The sequence below is a fragment of the Lytechinus pictus genome, chromosome 11, assembly GCF_037042905.1.
Source record: "Lytechinus pictus isolate F3 Inbred chromosome 11, Lp3.0, whole genome shotgun sequence".
Taxonomy (NCBI): domain Eukaryota; kingdom Metazoa; phylum Echinodermata; class Echinoidea; order Temnopleuroida; family Toxopneustidae; genus Lytechinus; species Lytechinus pictus.
In genome coordinates, this window is record NC_087255.1 from 1237995 (window position 1) to 1257144 (window position 19150).

Below are 19150 nucleotides of genomic sequence, written 5' to 3' on the forward strand. Positions count from 1 at the left end.
TTCAGTGTTATGCTTGTTGGATTTTTCTCTTTTTATTCAAATCAACTTTTTGTTGGGGTGGACTTGTCCTTTAAGTACTCTTTGCATACGTGTTTCATACGCTCTATCCATCGAGCATCCTTCCACTGCGATTTCATTGTTCTCCCATTTTGTCCATTGTCTGGAGCGAATGAAAAAGGGATAGAGCAACCCCGAAATTTTACTTGCCCGCTGCATCCATTATAAATACATATTGTATCCGTCGGCCAGTGGGACCATGCCTTTAACACAAATATTTTGCCAATCCAGTAATCTATGAATATGACGAAAAGAGCATCGATCCTTTGTTCTACAGTGTATATAGAAATTTCAAATTTGTGTGAAAATGTTTTTTACTAGATCCTGCCTCCTGTCGCATCTAAAAAATAATTAATAATTAATAATATAATGTGTATGTGTATATGCACAAATGCATCTTGAATGTTGTATTGTACAGAGGGTTGAACAAAAATAAATTGACCCCCCTACCAAAAAATAGTTACCGCCCAATACAGGTAATATTTAAGAATGAGTAGGAATTGTGGAATTATGTTAGGTTTGAGTAATATTTGCAGTTGTATATTTTTTTCCAGTTTCATCCGACAATGTCAAATAATCGAGAGAATTTTGATACTAAGATATTGCTGACCATATCCTTTACATTTTCAATTTTATTTTTCATTTTCATTTTTTTACACAGCTATCTGATAAAGAAAGACATTCTTGACGCGTGTACAGAACCCGGTATAATCAGATTGGAGTCGTGGCAATAAGGTCAAATCACGGGAATCTAATATTGTTCTTATATTAGGATGAAAATATTGCAACCAGATGAACAAGTTAGAGTTCAAGTCTATCTAAAGTATACAAGTTGATTCGAACGAATCAAGTGGAATAAAACAATTATTATTTTGGTTATCAATAAATCTTTTAATCTGCTGTTTTCTATTTTGTTCAATTGAATAATCATACGACGTGTGCATGGATAATGTTGAGCTCGTAAATAAATATTTTTTGGCATCTTAAATTTAGGCTTTTTGCCTTAACTTTTCAACTATTGTAGAAAGAAAATTTAACAAAAAGTGGTGTCGCCTCTGATTTTATCTCAAAATATTATGTTCATTTTGATGGACAGTCCTCTATAATTCTGTCATAATATCGTCATAATATAATCACCAGTATCGATTTCACTCTGATTAAACGTAAGACGATTCTATTTAATCACGTTTAACTTTATTTCAGTAACAAAAATTGAAGACATTGTAGGGTTACTCAAAGCTCATTATTGTGTGTTGAATCAAGTTAACCAATATAAATCTATCACAATTTACAGAAGAAAATGTTTTGGAACGCTTTCATGAAATCAAAGAGTGTTAACTAGCAAATGTTGAAAATTTTTCGTTTCATTTCCGTATTCAACAATAATGCATTGTACAATGTAAATCATTAAACTAAAAAAGATGAATTCATACGCTAAAAGGGCAGTTTATATGACCACTTATGTACAACACGGTATCCAATCTTCTATAAATGAAATAAACACGCACATTATCTTGATTCTCTGAGTCTTTTATTGATGTCATGAATAGGGGCGAACAAGTGGAGGATGAGAAGAGGGGAGGGAGGTCCAGGGTGACTGAAAAATGAGGAGCGAGTGAAAGAGGTGACGATAAGAGAGATAGAGAGAAGGAGAGACGGGATAATAGATAGTGAAGAGATTGGGGGATAAGGGAAGAGGAAGAAAGGGAATAAGAGAAGAGGTGGAGAGTGAATAATTGAATCTGTAGAGAAAATTGAAATATAGGTGGATAAAAGAAGAGAAGAGTGAGAGAGAGGGAAGATTGATACGAAATTGATAAGGATACAGAGGAGAGGTGGATGTGTCATAGCGAAAAACACAAACAAAAGCCATAGTTTGATAGCCATTGAAATCTAAGGAATCCAATCGTACGTTATGCATAAGCCTTATTCTGAAAGAAGAAAAGATGGATATTTAAGTTATGAACTTAAGATATAGATAGCACTAATAGCCACAAAGACTAATTCAATATCGTAACTTGCTCGTGCAAATGAAATTTTGGAAGTACCACTTTTCATTGTTCTAATGCGTTCATGCGTGCATTATGAACGTTGTATGGGCTTCGAAATTTTTATTTCATTTATTGGTTCCTGCAACACTTTTTCATCACCACATTAACAAAGAAAATACAATGATAATATACGTATACCTGACAAGCAAAACATTGAACAAAATTGCATTTTCTATTAATACACATCGATATTTAGAAGGTTGCAGGGGTTACCACTATAAGCTAAGCTTGACTGCGTGGCAACCCCAGAAATGAAAGAAGTGAAGCATATCTTCCCATACATGTACATCTCATGAACTAGATTTATGCTCATGATGGCCAAAAAATTAAACACACTGTACATGTATATCCATGCATAACATTTAACGCAGCTGAACAAACTTTAAGCCTATAATTATTGTATTAATTCAATCAATGTCTACGTGAATAGCGAATCCATGGCATACGTGTAATGACAAACGATATCAAAACAATTGAACTCTGATAGTGACATGATCATGAAATCCTCAAATGGCTCATTCAAAATGACCACTGACAGAAAATATATATATACCTTAGATACACAAACAAAAAAATACCAATATAAAATAAAGAATCAAACAAGATTCGTTATTTTTAATTGCCCATACATGCTAAAATTTACCTCGAGTGATGAATTGTGAACGCTCCAAAGCATTTCTTTACCGCTACTAAGCGACACTCCACGAACCAGTAAGCATGGTAGGGTCGATAGAAACTGATACATTGATTCACAAAGTTGGGATTTTCGGGATCTAGATGAATATAACCTTCCCAAAAACATGTAACATGTACTCTAGTGGCTGGATTTTTTTAAACTCCTTGTCCATGCTTCTAATAGTCTCATAATTGGTGTTTCAAAGCCTACACCTAATATATTCACACGTTATAAATTCACCGCCGATTCGAAAACATCGCTTCAAATATCGCCCGGGCCGCCGATTTGCTATCAAATTGATACAGATTTGTTACTGTCATCATAGTTGTAACGCTCAACGATGATTAAATAATCTGAACACATTACATGCAATTAATAGTACTATTCTAAATAAGATATAAATTTTGATAAAAGTTACTTCATCCACCATTACTGTTTACCCTGGTATACCAGTAATTTAGTCCAATAGTAAACTATTAGTACGCACTTTTTTAATAAGTGTATTTAGAATATCAACCCCCATGTATATACAATTATTTGTTATCATGTAACAACCATGACATATTCCTTTTTAATTGCCGGAATTATATTTTCGACAAGAAATCGCGTCTTACATCTCTTTAAAAATCTGGCCACATTTAACATTTTCGATGCCGAAACGTGTGTTTATGTTAGTATCAAATAAAACATGTACGTAATAATTGTAATACACTATTATTCTTTGGAATTACGAAAGCGAATTCTAAAAGCTTTCAACTGACCCAATTATTAATATGAGTAATAAGTCATAATTGGTCATAATTGACTTAAACGCCTCTAAGCTCTACTTACCCATACATTAAAAATATCCCATTTGTAACCTTATTTGTCCACCTTTTACATCAAATTGACAATTTTAATAAAATTACGGTTGCGTTTTCCTTTGGAAACAAATGGAAATGCTATCAAATATATCTTCACAAGCAAATGATTGTGTCATATTGCAGTTTGTCTATTCGGTTTCATGGGTTTAATATATTTGCCAATATAAGGACCTGCGTGATTATTAACCCTGTTCAAACATTGATTGAAAATAATGATGCAGTATTGCAAATGGGATCAATATGTGGAGATCTGTTTCATGTCTTCAAATGTATTCTGCTTTTTACTTAGGGTTTCGTGTAAAGAGATGTTGACCCAAACCACGCGATCAAGGAACACGTTGATTTAAAAGTTTTCCTTTCTGAATTCCATCTTGTATTTGAAGCATCTACTTGCGAGAATCTTCCCAAGTGCAGGAGAACCACAAAAGAATACAGTGATCTTGCCCTTCCGTTGTTTCTTCAGATCCTGGAAAACCTTTCAAAATGCAAGTGAGAGATAATGTAAACGATGGTGATTAGTAACATTTGATGATGCTTCTTAACACTTGTATCCCTATTCGGGTAAATATTGGCGCACTCTATACTCGTCTAGGACATAAAGAAATAATAACAATATGTTTCAAAATTAAATACAAAATAAAGCAGATTCTAAAAAAGAAATGTACGAGGAATACTACTGAAATGTGAAAGCTATCGAAACCCTAAATTTTCATAAGCAAGAAATAATTGGGGAACAAAATAATTTCCGGGCGCGAAGAAGTGCCCAACAGTTTAACTAATAACCATTAAATGTATATATATATATATATAAATATATATACAGTGCGTATAAAAAAAATATTATCTTTAAAATGCCATTTAAAAATAATGATTTTGTTCATGCTTGAGCGAGCACTGTATTTTTTTGTTAGGGGTTCAAAAAGAGGCTTGCGCCTAAAGGGCAGAATATGAGTAATATGATGATCAGACTTCTTGTTAATTTGAAGACTTCCTTTTTACCTTTTCATTATCTTTGCCATAATTTTCGAATTATGCTGTCAAATTTTATTTACAAATTTATTTATTTACTTGAATTATTTTGTTTTTTCATTTAAACATCTTTTACCCTTGCATTTCCTTGATAAGTAAGAAAATAAGGCTTTTTGTCAACCCAAGCAAGGAGATTTACATTATTAATTGGGAGAACTTGTAATTATTCAAATCCTTTTATTATGTCAAACAAATTGGCCCGTATTTTGATAGCAGGTTTAATTTAATTTTATTCTAAAGTTAACCCTGGTATAACTAAACCTCCTCTAAACCTCACCTCTGGTCTAAGTGTAGTTTAATTATTTTGGTATTCTGATAGCCAAGTTTAACTAAATCTGGGTTAAACCCGGGTTTAATTTTTTTTTCAATAATCGGCCTCTTTCGACCAAGACTAGCAACTTTTTGGTAAATTACTGCTGCAGGGGTGACTGCAAAACAGTTGAAAAAATGTTACTAAAGTATTTTTTTCTTAAAAATTTTGATTTTATGGAAACTAATTACAACTATTGTAGTAAAAGAAAAACATTCATCACCAATATATGGTAAGAATTTTTTATTCAGATTATCTATATTTTTTTAATTACCGAAACATTTCAATCCCAAACTGAGTGACTTTCACAGTTTTTTGTGTATCAGTCCCATTTATTACTTTTCATGAATTGAATTGAATTTATTAGAACTTCACTGGCAATTGCCAGTATTTTTTTCATAACAAGAAGTACAAAATGATACAAGACAAATATACAATGCAAGGAATATGAGCAAATAAACAAAAACAAAATAGTATTTCGTCAAAAATAAAAAAAATAAAAAAGAAACAACTTGTAAATTATATACAAATATACACAATAAACATAGGAATCATTCGGATAGATACACTACTCAAAAAAAGTTAAGGACCACTTTTTAATGTGTGTATACAATTTTCAAACCGGGTGTTGCATTTCTAGAAATACCCGAATATGGCTGTCTTGAATCTCCTCAAACACCCTGTAACAATTTCACACATGGGTGGTTTCAGTTGTTGCATGATGTCTCTCGCATTATTGCATATCCTGAAAAGTGGGCCCATTGTGAAGTGGTACAAATGTGGATTCAAATGCATTTTCTGTCTTTAGTCTCTACAATCAACAAATTGCTGACAACAGCAATGCCAAGATACAGCTGTCCTGGATGCCATCAAACACAATGAAATCAATTTCACACATGCAGTTCTTTCATGTCTCTTGCATCATTGCAATGTGCCCGTACAAAAGTGGCTTCCAAAGCATTTTCTGTCTTTAGTCTCTACAATCAACAACTTGCTGACAATAGCAATGCCAAGATACAGCTGTCCAGAATGCCATCAAACACAATGACATCAATTTCACACATGCAGTTCTTTCATGATGTCTCTGGCATCATTGCAGTGAGCCATAAGACAAGTGTCTTCCAAAGCATTTTCCGTCTTTAGTCTGTACAATCAACAACTTGCCTACAACAGCAATGCCAAGACACCACCTAAGTGAAACAGATGTAGCCAGAGCCCTAGGGATGCTGGAAGCTGGCCTCAGTCAGCGAAGAGTAGCCAGAATGATGGGCGTGTCACACAGTGTCATTAGCAGAGCAAATCAAAGACACCGAGAGACAGGGCTATACTCCGAGAGACCCCGCAGTGGCCGACCAGTTTCGACAACCCCTAGAGATGATCGCTACTTGACGAATCTCAGCCTCCGCAACCGCTTTCACAGTGCACGCCGCCTCAACAATGACTTCGCTGCAGCAACTGGAGTGATTGTTTCCACTCAAACAATCCGTAACCGACTTCACAGAGCCAATATGCATGCCAGACGGCCAGCTCAGTGTGTCCCACTCACCCCTGCTCACAGAAGAATTCGTCTCAACTGGGCCCGGGAGCATGTCAGATGGACCAGACAGCAATGGCGTAGAGTTCTGTTCACAGATGAGAGCAGATTTTCCCTTGACCACAATGATGGACGTTCGAGAGTCTGGAGGCGACCAGGAGAGAGATTTGCAGACCCCTGTATTGCAGAACATGACCGTTATGGGGGAGGCAGCGTCATGGTGTGGGGAGGCATCACCTACGCCAACCGTACTCGTCTCTACGTGGTCCCAGGGGGAGCAATGACAGGAGTGAGGTACAGGGATGAGGTCCTTGAACCTATAGTGGTGCCATTTGCAGAAAATGTGGGACAAAACATCATTTTCATGGATGACAATGCCCGTGCCCACCGAGCTAGGGTGGTGACCGAGTTCCTTGAGGGCCAGGGGATTGAGCGTATGGAGTGGCCAGCGAGGTCCCCGGACTTAAACCCGATAGAGCACGTCTGGGACATGATGGGGAGGAGTCTCGAGCAGCTCGAAGCCCATCCACTTGGACTGCAGCAGCTGGGTGTGGCTCTGGAGGCTGCATGGGATGCACTGGACGTCAGAGACATCAATCGCCTCATCAGCTCCATGAGACAGCGCTGTGAAGCCGTTATTGCTGCAGGAGGTGGTCACACTCGTTACTGAACTGCCTGAAAGACACTCAGACATTCGTTTTTACCACTTCATGTCGGTAGCTGATACCCCTCGGGGCCAACTTTTCAGGATGTGCAGTGATGCGAGAGACATTGTGCAACAACTGAAACCACCCATGCGTGAAATTGATTACAGCGTGTTTAAGGACATTTAGGACAGTTGTACTGAGGTATTTCCAGAAATAAAACACCTTGTATAAAATCTGTATGTACGTTTTAAAAAGTGGCCCTTAACTTTTTTTGAGTAGTGTATTTTGACAATGGATATAGAGACTGATCTCCAAGAAAAGATAAAGAAAACATAAAGAAAGTGAGAGAGGAAAGGGAAATAAAGAGGGAAGAAGTTCGAAAATGGAGAGAGCGGGAAAAAGAGGAAGAATGAGACGAAACGCATTACATGTAAATTCATTGTGTAAAACATATTGCGAATATATTACTTCAAAGTGTTTACCGGTTGATATTTTTAGTACTTAGAAATCACCCCTAATAGCAATTATGTTTTGGATAAAAGAACAAAACGATTTAATCAAGGCTTCAGTTTCCAATTTCATGATGTAGATAATTTTTTCCTGGCACTCCGTTTCAGTAAATCTAATATTGAAGGTAATTATCTTTTCAAAAAAATCTTTACGCAATTCATGTATTGTTTGTCAATATCTAACTTGAATATATTCCTCTCGACATCTTTAGCCTATAGGCCTACTAACTTTAGTTGAAGTAGACCTAAGGGAAAACTTTTGTAACTTTTGATACTAGTCTTGGGTCTAACATTAGGCCTAGATCTAGCCTAGGCCAAAGATCTACAACTAACATCCGTCTGTTTGGAGGAGAATTGAACATTGCTTTGACTTTACTTTTCTGAAGGCTGAAGCAAAACGTAACTAGTCTAGTGCCGTAGTGGAGCAACCGAGACTGAAGCTACATTGCAGGCCTAGATCTAACGTTAGACCTATATTAGTATTGGTCTAGGCCTAGAACATTCAGGACTTAGCCTGGCTTAGCCTTATGACAGGGATAGATCTATCTAGATCTACATGTAGGTCTAGAATAGATCTGACTTAGACCAAAAGCTTCAGTCCCCGACTGTATTTTGGTTGTTCCGCTAAGTCTGACTACGTCTACGACAGTCTAATGTTACGTTGGCCTAGTCTCAGCCCTAACGTTAGGACTGGCTGATCTAGTCGACTGTTTGATCTAGAAATATCTGACCTAGGCCTAGATCTAGACTAAATGACTTAGACTAAAAGTTATACCCTATCTAGATCTAGAACTATATCAATCTAGGTGTACATAGTATTAGGTCTCTACCGTCTAGATCTAGAGACTTGTACTTTGTAGACTCTATCTCAATGTAGATTCTAGATCAAAAAATAGTAAATGTAGGCTAGATCTAGTCTACTACTCATCTAACGTAAGGCCTGAAAAGGGAAGTAGGCTATAGGGATCTAGCATTGGATTATTTTGATGAATGAGAAAATGTTTCTTGCAGATTATATTTGCATAATGAAGAAGTAGATCAATCCACATCATGCTGTTTACACATTTATTGATTTGATATGCTGTTACCATGGCAACACATTTTCCAACATATGTCTAGCAGATCTATACATCAAAATCAATGTGTGAGCCAACTTTTATAAGAATTGGTTGAAAACTAATAAAGGGGTTCAAACCACAAGATTTTCACCTTATTTTCGTTATATAATATATTGTTATCATGGCAACACGATTTCTGATACAGGCAAAAATATCTCTAGCACATCTTCAACTCAAGACTAATGTGTGTGTAAAATTTTTAGGAGAATTGACCAGTTGAAAACTTATAAACTAATTCAAACCACAAGATTTTCACCTTATTTTTGTTATTTGATTTGTTACCATGGCAACATGATTTTTTTATTAAGACATAAAATATGTTTTGCATCATGCACATCTTTCACTCAAGACTAATGTGTGTGCCAAATTTCATGAGAAATGGTTAAAACTGAGGAAGTAGTTGGAACTGCAAGATTTTTACACAATTTTTGCCATAATATACCGTTACCATGGCAACACGATTTCCACACGGTTTTTCTGAAATCATGCGTTTCGTAAATTGCAGCCGTATATATGTGTTTACAATATATATTTTTTTATATCAGATTTTTTAAAGCCCTTTTCGCCAACGTCATACCTGATCCCAATCTGGTCGTCCTGGTTGTGTTCTGGTCATTAATCCCGTGATGGTGTCTCGGTTCTTCTTAGAGTGGATGAGATCAAGAGCGACATGTAATCCAATAGCCTTCATATCACTGGGAGAGAGAGCAGACGTCATGTAGAGATGTACATCAAGGAAGCGTTCTATCTCCTCTACATCGGCCTGTTCAGTCTCCATCGCATTAATGAGACTGATAAACCATTCAAAGGATCGCTGGTCACGGTTGATCCAAAAGAAGTCAACCTTGTAAAATAAAATTAGTATTATTGAGAAAGATAAAGCACTGAAGAGATGTTCCATGAAGCTGTTCGTAAATTATGAATTATTTACGAACGACGGGAACATGTTCTTAGATGCTCGCGGATTCGGTACCGACAATGGGAGTACCTGGCCTATTTCGTCAAGCTCCAAACCCTCACCAAATGCCTGATAGAAAGAAAAAAAAATAATACTTAGTTCAAAGTGTGTTAACATAGTGGACTATGTGAACAACTCACCCTGGATTAAAAAAACTTAAAACTAACAGTGAGGAAATACTTTGACACCGTGAACACCTCTGCAGTGGTAATATTGACAGGATCAGACAATCTGGAAATACGATAAATACTGCTAAAATGCTCAAATTTAGAAATGTGAAGGTGATTTCAAATAGTGGGACACTACGTTCTTCCATGTAGGTAATACCACTTTAGCGGAAGTAAGCCATATGGATAAATGAATGGCATACTTCTTGCGTATACCACTGATTACCTTCTTTGTTTTAAGGAGAGGTGATTCTTCCTTCATCCATGCATGACCGCAGTTGGGACAATGGATCTTTGCAGCCTTGTATCTCATGTATATGCTCTGCAGGATGGAGGCGAATGGTGTGATTCCTATTCCTGCCCCGATAAGAACGGCATGTTCAGCCTCCATGATATGCTGAGCAGGAGCTCCGTATGGACCATCTAAAATAATCTGAACCAAAAAGATATGTAATTATGTAATATTTGCCAAATATCCGTCGGGGTTTGATTAGTATTGAGGCAATATTTATGGAAATCTATCGGTTTTATTTTCGTGAAAATTTGTAATTATCGACTATTCATTGTCATTTACAATTATGATAAACAAAAAAACGGTAAAAAATAAGAGGTTGTTAGTAAAACAAGTGGAACGCCTCTGGTAGTCTCACCTGCATTACTGAATTCGATATAGCAGCAATGCTGACTTTGAAAACAGCTATTGCATAATTATTCACACAAAAAATCATATGGTAATAAAATGCTATGTCCAGGCATTGACCCAAAATGATCTTTGACCATGATCATGTGACCCTCGACGTGTGCAAAACAATCGTTCATACTTGATTACTCTTAGGATGTTCAGGGATACCTGACTGCTCTTGTGTCCTAGTTTCATGAACTAAATCCATACAATTTCAAAGTTATAGTGACAATTCCACAAATATCCCAACATGACCAAAGTTCGTTGACCCTAGTGACCTTTGAAACCTCAAACATGATCTTCAGAGGTACATCACTACCCATACATCAAAGTTTAAAAACGAGCTAGGTCCATGTACTTTCTAACGATATTTCAAAAACTTGGTTAAGGCTTTAATGTTGATTCCCTCAACATGGTTTAAGTTCATTAAACCTAAATGACCTTTGACCTTGGTTCTGTGATTTGAATCTCAGGAAGGATGTTTAGTAATACTTGATTATATTTATGTCTAACTTTCATGTCATATACTTTCTAGTTATGATGACATTTCAAAAATTTAACCTTGGTTAAGTTTTCATTGTTGACGACGACGCCGCCGTCGGAAAGGTGGCGCCTATAGTCTCGCTCTGTTATGCAGGAGACACAAAAGTTGTTAATTGCCAAATCGATCTATTAGTTGGAATTGATAAGACCGGCAAGTCAATATTTTCTTTACGATTCGTCAATTACACAATTAACATTTTCCATGTCTTACACATGCTGTTTTGGTTTCAAAATAATGATTACGCCTACTCTAATTTATCCAAGATAATCTCTCTTTTAGTTGAGAAGAGAGATTATCTTGGATAAATTAGAGTAGGCGTAATCATAGTCTATTAGTTGATAATAATCAGCGGTTTCAGACTATAAGAGGATAATGATAAATGTTTGTTCATACTTATAAAAACCATTTTGGGTAAGCACTTACTTCCAATCCAGTGTCCGGCGAAGCCTCTTTGATCTCTGAAAGACTTAACGAATGTAGTACACTGATCTTACGTTGCTTGGACCCTCCTGACACCTCCTGATTTACAACGCTTTGACCAGCGCTCAACGGTTTGAAAATGTTGCCATTTGGCCCTGAAGATTGTCGGCTGTCCTCAAAGCTACCCGTCGGTTTGCTGTCTCCCTTTACCTCTACATCATGCCCTGGCTCAACGATTTGAATTCTGACATCATCTACCTCTTCTGGCACATATGGCAAATTGGGCACCCCACTTCTGCGGAATTTCGTTGAAGATATATTTCCATTAGACACGGATGCGAGAGTTCCAGAGGTGATACTCTGGTTGAAAGGCTTGTCATCAGCGGCCTGTGCAGTTTTAGGAGAATCAACACCCACTTTGACCTCTACAAAACGGTTGATCCGCCTTTGCTTAATCTCGCCACTCTGAAGCTCAAGAGCTCGCCTTTGCTCACATGGCTGCAGATTTTTGACGACACTGTTGAGTCTATTTGTCCAGTGACCAACACATCGTATATGAAGAGACAGAAAATCTGCGGTACACAACACAATCAAAATGACGAATAGTGATAGATGCATGTATGCTGAAACTACAGAGGCTTAAAGCAACTCGACTACACTGAGATTTGGTAGTATCTTGTTTTTCGATATTAAGAACCATTCCAATATTGTTATCCATACCTAACCACCAGATAGTCCATAAACATCATCATCCATGTCACCATGGAACAAGTCACAGATCATTTCGTCGACGGTCTTCCGAACCGTCGTATCACTCAATTTTGGTCCCCCCCCCAAAAAAAAAATAATAATAATAATCGATTTTGAGATTTTTGCATAAAATGAAAGTACAAGTCCTACTCTATTCATAACTAAATTTCTAGGCAGCAATTTATTTTGTTTTATTAGATACAAAAGGATTTCCACGGCGATGCCCTACAAATTTGTCAATATAATGTGCAAATCCTATTGGAAACGTGTAGTGTAAACGGAGCGATACAACGTTTTGACTGACCGCGATTTCAATGCGCGCGGTCAGCCAAACCGTCGTAACGGCACTGGGTTATGCAATGACTTTGCACGTAAAAAGCGATACGACGTTTTGACTGATCGCGCGCGTTGAAATCGCGGTCAGTCAAACCATGGTGAAACCGTCCTATCGCTTTTTCCCTATGGCCTTTTTGTACAGGGAAAATCTAAGCCGCTCAAACCGAAATTACAAGCATGTTGCTCTTTTGCGATATTTTTGTCGGATCCTTAGGTTTGTATAAAAATAAAGATACAAATGTTTAGCAATTCTCTTGGTCTTTCCAACCATATATTTTTCTAGCAATGAATATGTCGTAAGGCTGGAGAACCAACTGTGAAAATTACAATAAACTTTGAAGTCGATTTTCTCTGAAATGGGTTTGCACCGTCGTATGTGTGATACGACGGTTCGGATGTCCGCCAACGAGTTGTCAACACGATTACCTTCCTGCTCTGGTGCGCTGCTGATGGTAAATGGATGCCACTCATGGGATGCTATAGATGGGATATTCACATGAACGTATTCTCCTGCATGGAACTTGAAATTTGGTGGACGCTGGATGACAAGATGAACAACCTGTAAAACCATCAAATTCGTAAAACTTTTTTTATCAATATACTGATGACACAGGAATATTTCATTCTGCAAAAAGATTTGAATATACTGTCCATTGCAATAATGTTTCGGTTACCAAAGCAACACAGTATGAAGTAAACTCAAAATTGTCTCGTGAAAAAAAAAATTGTACAAAATTTAATCTAGCACCATCCGCACCTTCATTTAGAAAAATTGCCCTTACTAAATACAGGCCTATATAAAATTAATAAGCAAAAACTCGACACATTTTCATAAGAGATTGTTACCCACTCTTTTTTCAGATCTATTTAAAATAATCATTTTCAAAACAATAATACCCGATCTTCCAGTAAATCTAATTTATGGTCAATCTAGTTAGTCCTTAAGCTAAATCGTTTAGTTATATAGGTCCCAAACAATGAAACAAACTCACAATTTATATATTCTTTATGAAAACAGTATAAATAAATTATGGTAAAAGAAATATGCCGGGCGTTGTGGTCTAGTGGTACGACTCTCGTCGTTCAATCAGAGGGACGTGAGTGCGAATCCCGGCCAAAGCGTGCTTTTCTTCAGCACGATATTAATCCACATCGTGCTGCACTCAACCCAGGTAAGGTAAACGGGTATCCACGGGATTAATTCTAATGAATACATCAAGCGCATACAGGAGATGGGGCTAAAGCCGAACTAATATACAGTGCGTCCCAGAAAAAAGGAAACCGGAATTCCCATTATTTTCCCGTCTATTTTCTTCAAAGGCAAATTAGATATGATAATTCATTTACATCATCATACAATTATTCCTCTGCACTTTGAAACCTAACATGTGGCAAACACTGAACGCATTAATGAGCAAGATAGGTTTAAAATTTGAATGTCAGAATTTGACAAGTTCAAGTCCAAGTTTTTATTTTCCATTTCCATTATCAACATTATAAGCAAATACAAATCAAACATACATTTTAAATATAAACATATACAAATGAAATATGATAACAATGATTACAAATCAATTACAAGTTCCAAAGCATTTGTAAAATGTTTAAACAGAATCTGGTATGGAAATGAGATCGGTTCGTGATAGGACAACCGTGCTTATTCGACGATTGGCTCATAAGTATTTTTTTTTGTATTCATTGTTATTTTTTTTTTCTAACTGATCCCTGAAATGAGAGTGGATTTAGATTAACGCGTGGGTTTCGGCGCAAATCGTTTCTGATATGCCTCAATATTCATTGTTTGTTATCTGCCATGCATGAATGATTTGCTACGCTGTTGGTCTCAAATTGAAGATGAGAATCCACTCTTACCATAAATATCAAATCCATAGTAAAAATGTGTCCTTCTGAAAAAAAAGGTTTACTTTTTTTTGCGGGACGCACTGTATGTTTTGCCATCGAACATATATATATATATAAAGAGCTCACTTGCAAAAAGGGGTTAGGTCCATTTTTCATCAAATTTGCCCCTTTTTTGTCTCAATGTATATGATACCAAAGAAAAGTTGGAATACCCATTAAAAAGTGATCTAAAATGGCAAAGAAAAATCACTTTTTTCAAAAGGGGTTAGATCCATTTCGGCTTGGTTGCAAAAGGGGTTAGGTCCACACTTAATTTTTTTTTTAGACATTTTTTTTTTTTTATATGACAGGTAAATTTCTTTTTTACCCAATTTTATGTTATCATGGTAGGGTATCATGAAAATTTTGTTTCGCATAAGAATATTGCAATATAGGATAATTACAAAAAATATCTTTTTGGGGTGGACCTAACCCCTTTTGCAACCAAACTCTTCTGAAGAGCTCAGTTTTCAAAAGGGATTAGGTCCATTTTTCATAAATTTTATTGTTTTCTGTCTCAAAACCTCTAAATATTTAGTCGCTCTGATGATACCAAAGAACATTTGAAATTCAAATGAAAACGTGAATAAAAGGGGCAAAGAGAAATCACGTTTTTAATCAAAAATAGACTAGATTCATTTCTGTTTGCTTGCAAAAGGGGTTAGGTCCACAATGATAATTAAAAATGTATGAAAAATTGAAGACAGGTAGATTTCTTTTATACCCAACTTTATGTTGACATTATAGGGTAGTACATGTACATCATGACAATTTAGTTTCTCATAAGAATATTGCAATAAGTGAGAATAAAAAACATGGCTTTTCTCGGAATGGTCCAAAGTGGACCTAACCCCTCACACAAATGATATATACGCAATAATAAATAATTGTTAATTTTCACAGTTAATGTCAATGCATTACCTGTGCCAAATCTATCCCCTTTCATCTTGTGTTTTTGTATTAGTTAAGTGCCCCACTCCTCCACGTTGAATTTTAGGCCTACTTTGTAGGATTGTGTGGTTTATCGATTTTTTTTTTAAATTGTTATTAATGTTATGTTTACTTCATTTTGGCGATCTAGCCTCACAGGTTTTAATAACCTTTGTGAAAAGGAAATCAATTGATTTTGTATCAACTTAAATGTTCATATTACTTTGTATGATGCTTTTATCGTAATATTTGCGAAACAAGGATTGATTCGAATTGAAGTGAAAATGGTTGATGTCAGTGAAGCTACAAAAACTTACAAAACAGTAGGAGCCCTACATATTTTCCTTGACTGATATGTTATTTCCATTTGTCGTGCACTGAAATTCTCGTTTTAATTAACATTCATTTCTTTATTTATTTTAATTATATTGCATATCGAACTTACAAACGACACAAGTAAATGTGATTTATGTATGTATGTATGTATGTATGTATATACATACATATATATATATATATATATATATATATATATATATATATATATATATATAACTTCACACATTTATATATATATATATATATATATATATATATATATATATACATATATACAGTATAAAGGTTTCCAAGAGAGTGCTTAATGACAAGTCAGCAATCAAAACTATCATGCAACATTTAACGGAAAACTATGGAATACTACTCACATTGGCAGGTAAGATGTATGCATTCTTGATAAAGGTTTTACCATACATCGTTCGTCTGTAAATCTGAAGCCGAAGAAGGCGTTCAATGAAATAGATGAAACCAGGCGCAATAAACCAGATCCAGAAATACTTGGAATGTAGGATGATCAAGGACCAGAAAACAATGCACAACTGATGGGTCCAGTAAAATACCTGGGTTGAATGATTAAGAAATTAATGGACGACACTTTAAAGGGATTATCCAGGTTGAGAATGTTTATATCTAAAAAAATAAGAGTAAATTTGACAGAGCAAAATGCTGAAAATTTTACCAAAATCGGAGGAAAATAACGAAGTTATTGAATTTAAAAATTGAGCAATATTTTGTGAAAACAGTTTCTATGCACGTCATCATAAATATTCATTAGGTGGGCTGTTGGTGTCACATCCCCACTTTGGTTTTTCTTATGTCATTAGATGAAATTTAAATTGTTTCAATATGTGAATGATTGTGTCTTCCTTGTAATGAAATAGATTCCAGCAATGAATATCTAATGAACTAAATCAGTATATTCGATCCATTTTTTTTTTGTTCTTGGCATATATAAAATGAATAATCCTGATTTCATATAACAAAATACACAAGAACATTTAGGGATATGACATTATCGGTTTGCTTATTGAATATTCATGAAGACATAAAACTTTTTCACCGGAACAATACAAATCTTTAAAATGCCATAGCTTTGTTTTTTATTGTCCGACCTTTTACATTTCATTTATTGAAGGGCCCCACTCACAAGCTCTGCTTTTTAGGGGCCCTCGAAACCCTCTCATATATGTTATTTATCTTTTGTGTATTATTATGTTCATTGATTTGTACTTATATGTCTGTTTTTGTAATAAATTTAACCTGAACTTGAACTTGAATTTTAATGCAAATGTCAGTGTTTTGTTTGTCTGATTATTCTTTATCTAAACATACTATTTTCAGCCAGAAGTATCCCTTAATGCGGATCTTTTTTCGATGACTGTCGATATCAGTAAACATAATTTCTTGAGCAGAATAATATATACATAAAAGATTGAGCCGGATTCCATTTGAAAGTGTATTACAAATCAGGTCTTGGGCCATTTTTTTTACGATGCTTCAATACCTATTTTGATGAAATAAATTATTTCATTTTAGAAAACGAAAAGACGCCGGGTTAAGAGCATGTCAGTAAAAGCTGGTTTAATCGATGCGACCTAAATTGCAGTTAAAGCAAACTGGATTTGCTTACTGCCAGTTAAGGAGGTAATCTAGTAGAAGCTTATCAAAATCTTACTTGGAAGTGTCCCTTTCTTCTGATAAACGGCATTGAACAGATGGTCATGATGATGAGTACGATGATGATCAGAATCCCTGTGATAATGCAGGAGCCTTCGACCAGACCAAGACCTGGGAAACGTCGGACGAAAACATCACGGGCCCAGTGAGGCGTAGGTCCACCTCTCTTCTCCACCTGATACAACAATGCTGTTTAATAAAGAAAAAAAAAGTTCAAGAGCAGGAATCTTGACAGATTGGCATCATCTTCAACTTGATAAACATAAAAAGGAAGTGTTAATATTTTTTAAAAACCTTATAGAGGAGGGTTTTCCTTTAAAAAATCGTAGCCAATATACCCCTCCCCCATTCGGGACTGATATACTTTCTCAATATCCCCATTAATCATGATGTCAGATATGCATCAATCCTATAAACCATGATCTCTTTTTGTATTCCTTCAGGAACACTGATTAGAAGAACAAGACCAGTCATGGCAATCATGATAATGGTGCTAAATCAGGAAGCTTTAGCATGACACACAAACAAAAATACATGTAAATAACATATTCGACTTCACTGAAATTCGTTCAGAATGGACTCACCGAGGTTTGCAATGTGGGCAATCGTATGAACCGCAGACAAGATGATGATGAAGGATGCAACAATCTTATGAAGAATCACGTGTTGATCAAGAGGAAGAACATTTGTTAAGAATGTCTTACGTAACGTGGTCAAGAGCTTCCGAAGCATCAGAACCAGAACAAAGCAGCAATTGAAGCTGAGACATCGTCCTGGAGTTGATATATATGATGTATTTAGTTGTTAGATACCCGGGTTACACAGTCATGAGAGTATGCACGGTGGGTTATGTCTTCAAACACCTTGGACGTGATGGTGAAAGAAGCAATATCGTCAGTTCTCATACTGGGTTTTACATGTTTATTGACCCTCTACATATCCAAGCAAACTTGGATGTAGAATCTGTAGAAATTATGTAAAATGCATTAGAATGGTAGGGAACATGTAGATTTTGGCAATTACAATTAGTCGAATGAAATACCAAAGAAGAATAGATTGCTTAATGCATTCAGGGACGGCAATATATAGTCTCGGGCGCTCTCTTCACATTACCAGAGGTTACAGCTCACACCCAACACGTTTTTACATTTTAAACGAATGGACAACCATTTCAAAAACTAATTTGTGCAAAATGTTTGTGGAGTAAGCTTGAGGGTGCGTCAGTGCCAGAGGCGTCGATCCTGGGGGGGGGGGGGCAGGGGGGCGATCGCCCCATCAATGAAAATATTGGGGGGCAAACATATCGTTTTGCCCCCCCAATAATTCCACATGTGCAAAAAATAAAATAAGATTGTAATGTTACACAGAAATCAGTAAGCGAGAATGAGATACACAACTCGTTCTTTAATTAAAATCGTGCTCAAAATGTCCACTTTTCAGATTGGAATATAAAAAAATGTAAGCTCGCGCTTCGCGCTCGCATCGTTTCTGTAGCAAAAACCAATACTTTTCATGATTAAATAGGTGAATAGAATGTCCCGTTTTCAGTTCTAAACCTCAAAAGAACTCCCGCTTCGATTTGCAATAATCTTTTGTTGGATATTTATATCTTGTTCTTTATTAAAAACGTCCATTAAACTCAATTTTTTTC

The 19150-nt window shown here is 36.0% G+C and overlaps 1 protein-coding gene across 2 annotated transcripts in view; it reads right to left on the reverse strand.

Moving 5' to 3' along the window:
- Positions 1-661: 661 nt before the first annotated feature.
- The window catches only part of LOC129271283 (NADPH oxidase 5-like), a 33662-nt gene continuing 15173 nt past the window's right edge, over positions 662-19150 (reverse strand). For both annotated transcript variants that reach the window (XM_064106481.1, XM_064106480.1), the window contains exons 6-13: positions 18084-18272; positions 17498-17688; positions 16191-16382; positions 13078-13210; positions 11569-12137; positions 10146-10352; positions 9372-9638; positions 662-4122 (exon numbers count right to left, since the gene is read on the reverse strand). In XM_064106481.1, the coding sequence (XP_063962551.1) occupies positions 3991-4122; positions 9372-9638; positions 10146-10352; positions 11569-12137; positions 13078-13210; positions 16191-16382; positions 17498-17688; positions 18084-18272 (1880 nt within the window). In that variant the 3' untranslated portion in view covers positions 662-3990. The remainder of the gene's footprint in view (positions 4123-9371; positions 9639-10145; positions 10353-11568; positions 12138-13077; positions 13211-16190; positions 16383-17497; positions 17689-18083; positions 18273-19150) is intronic.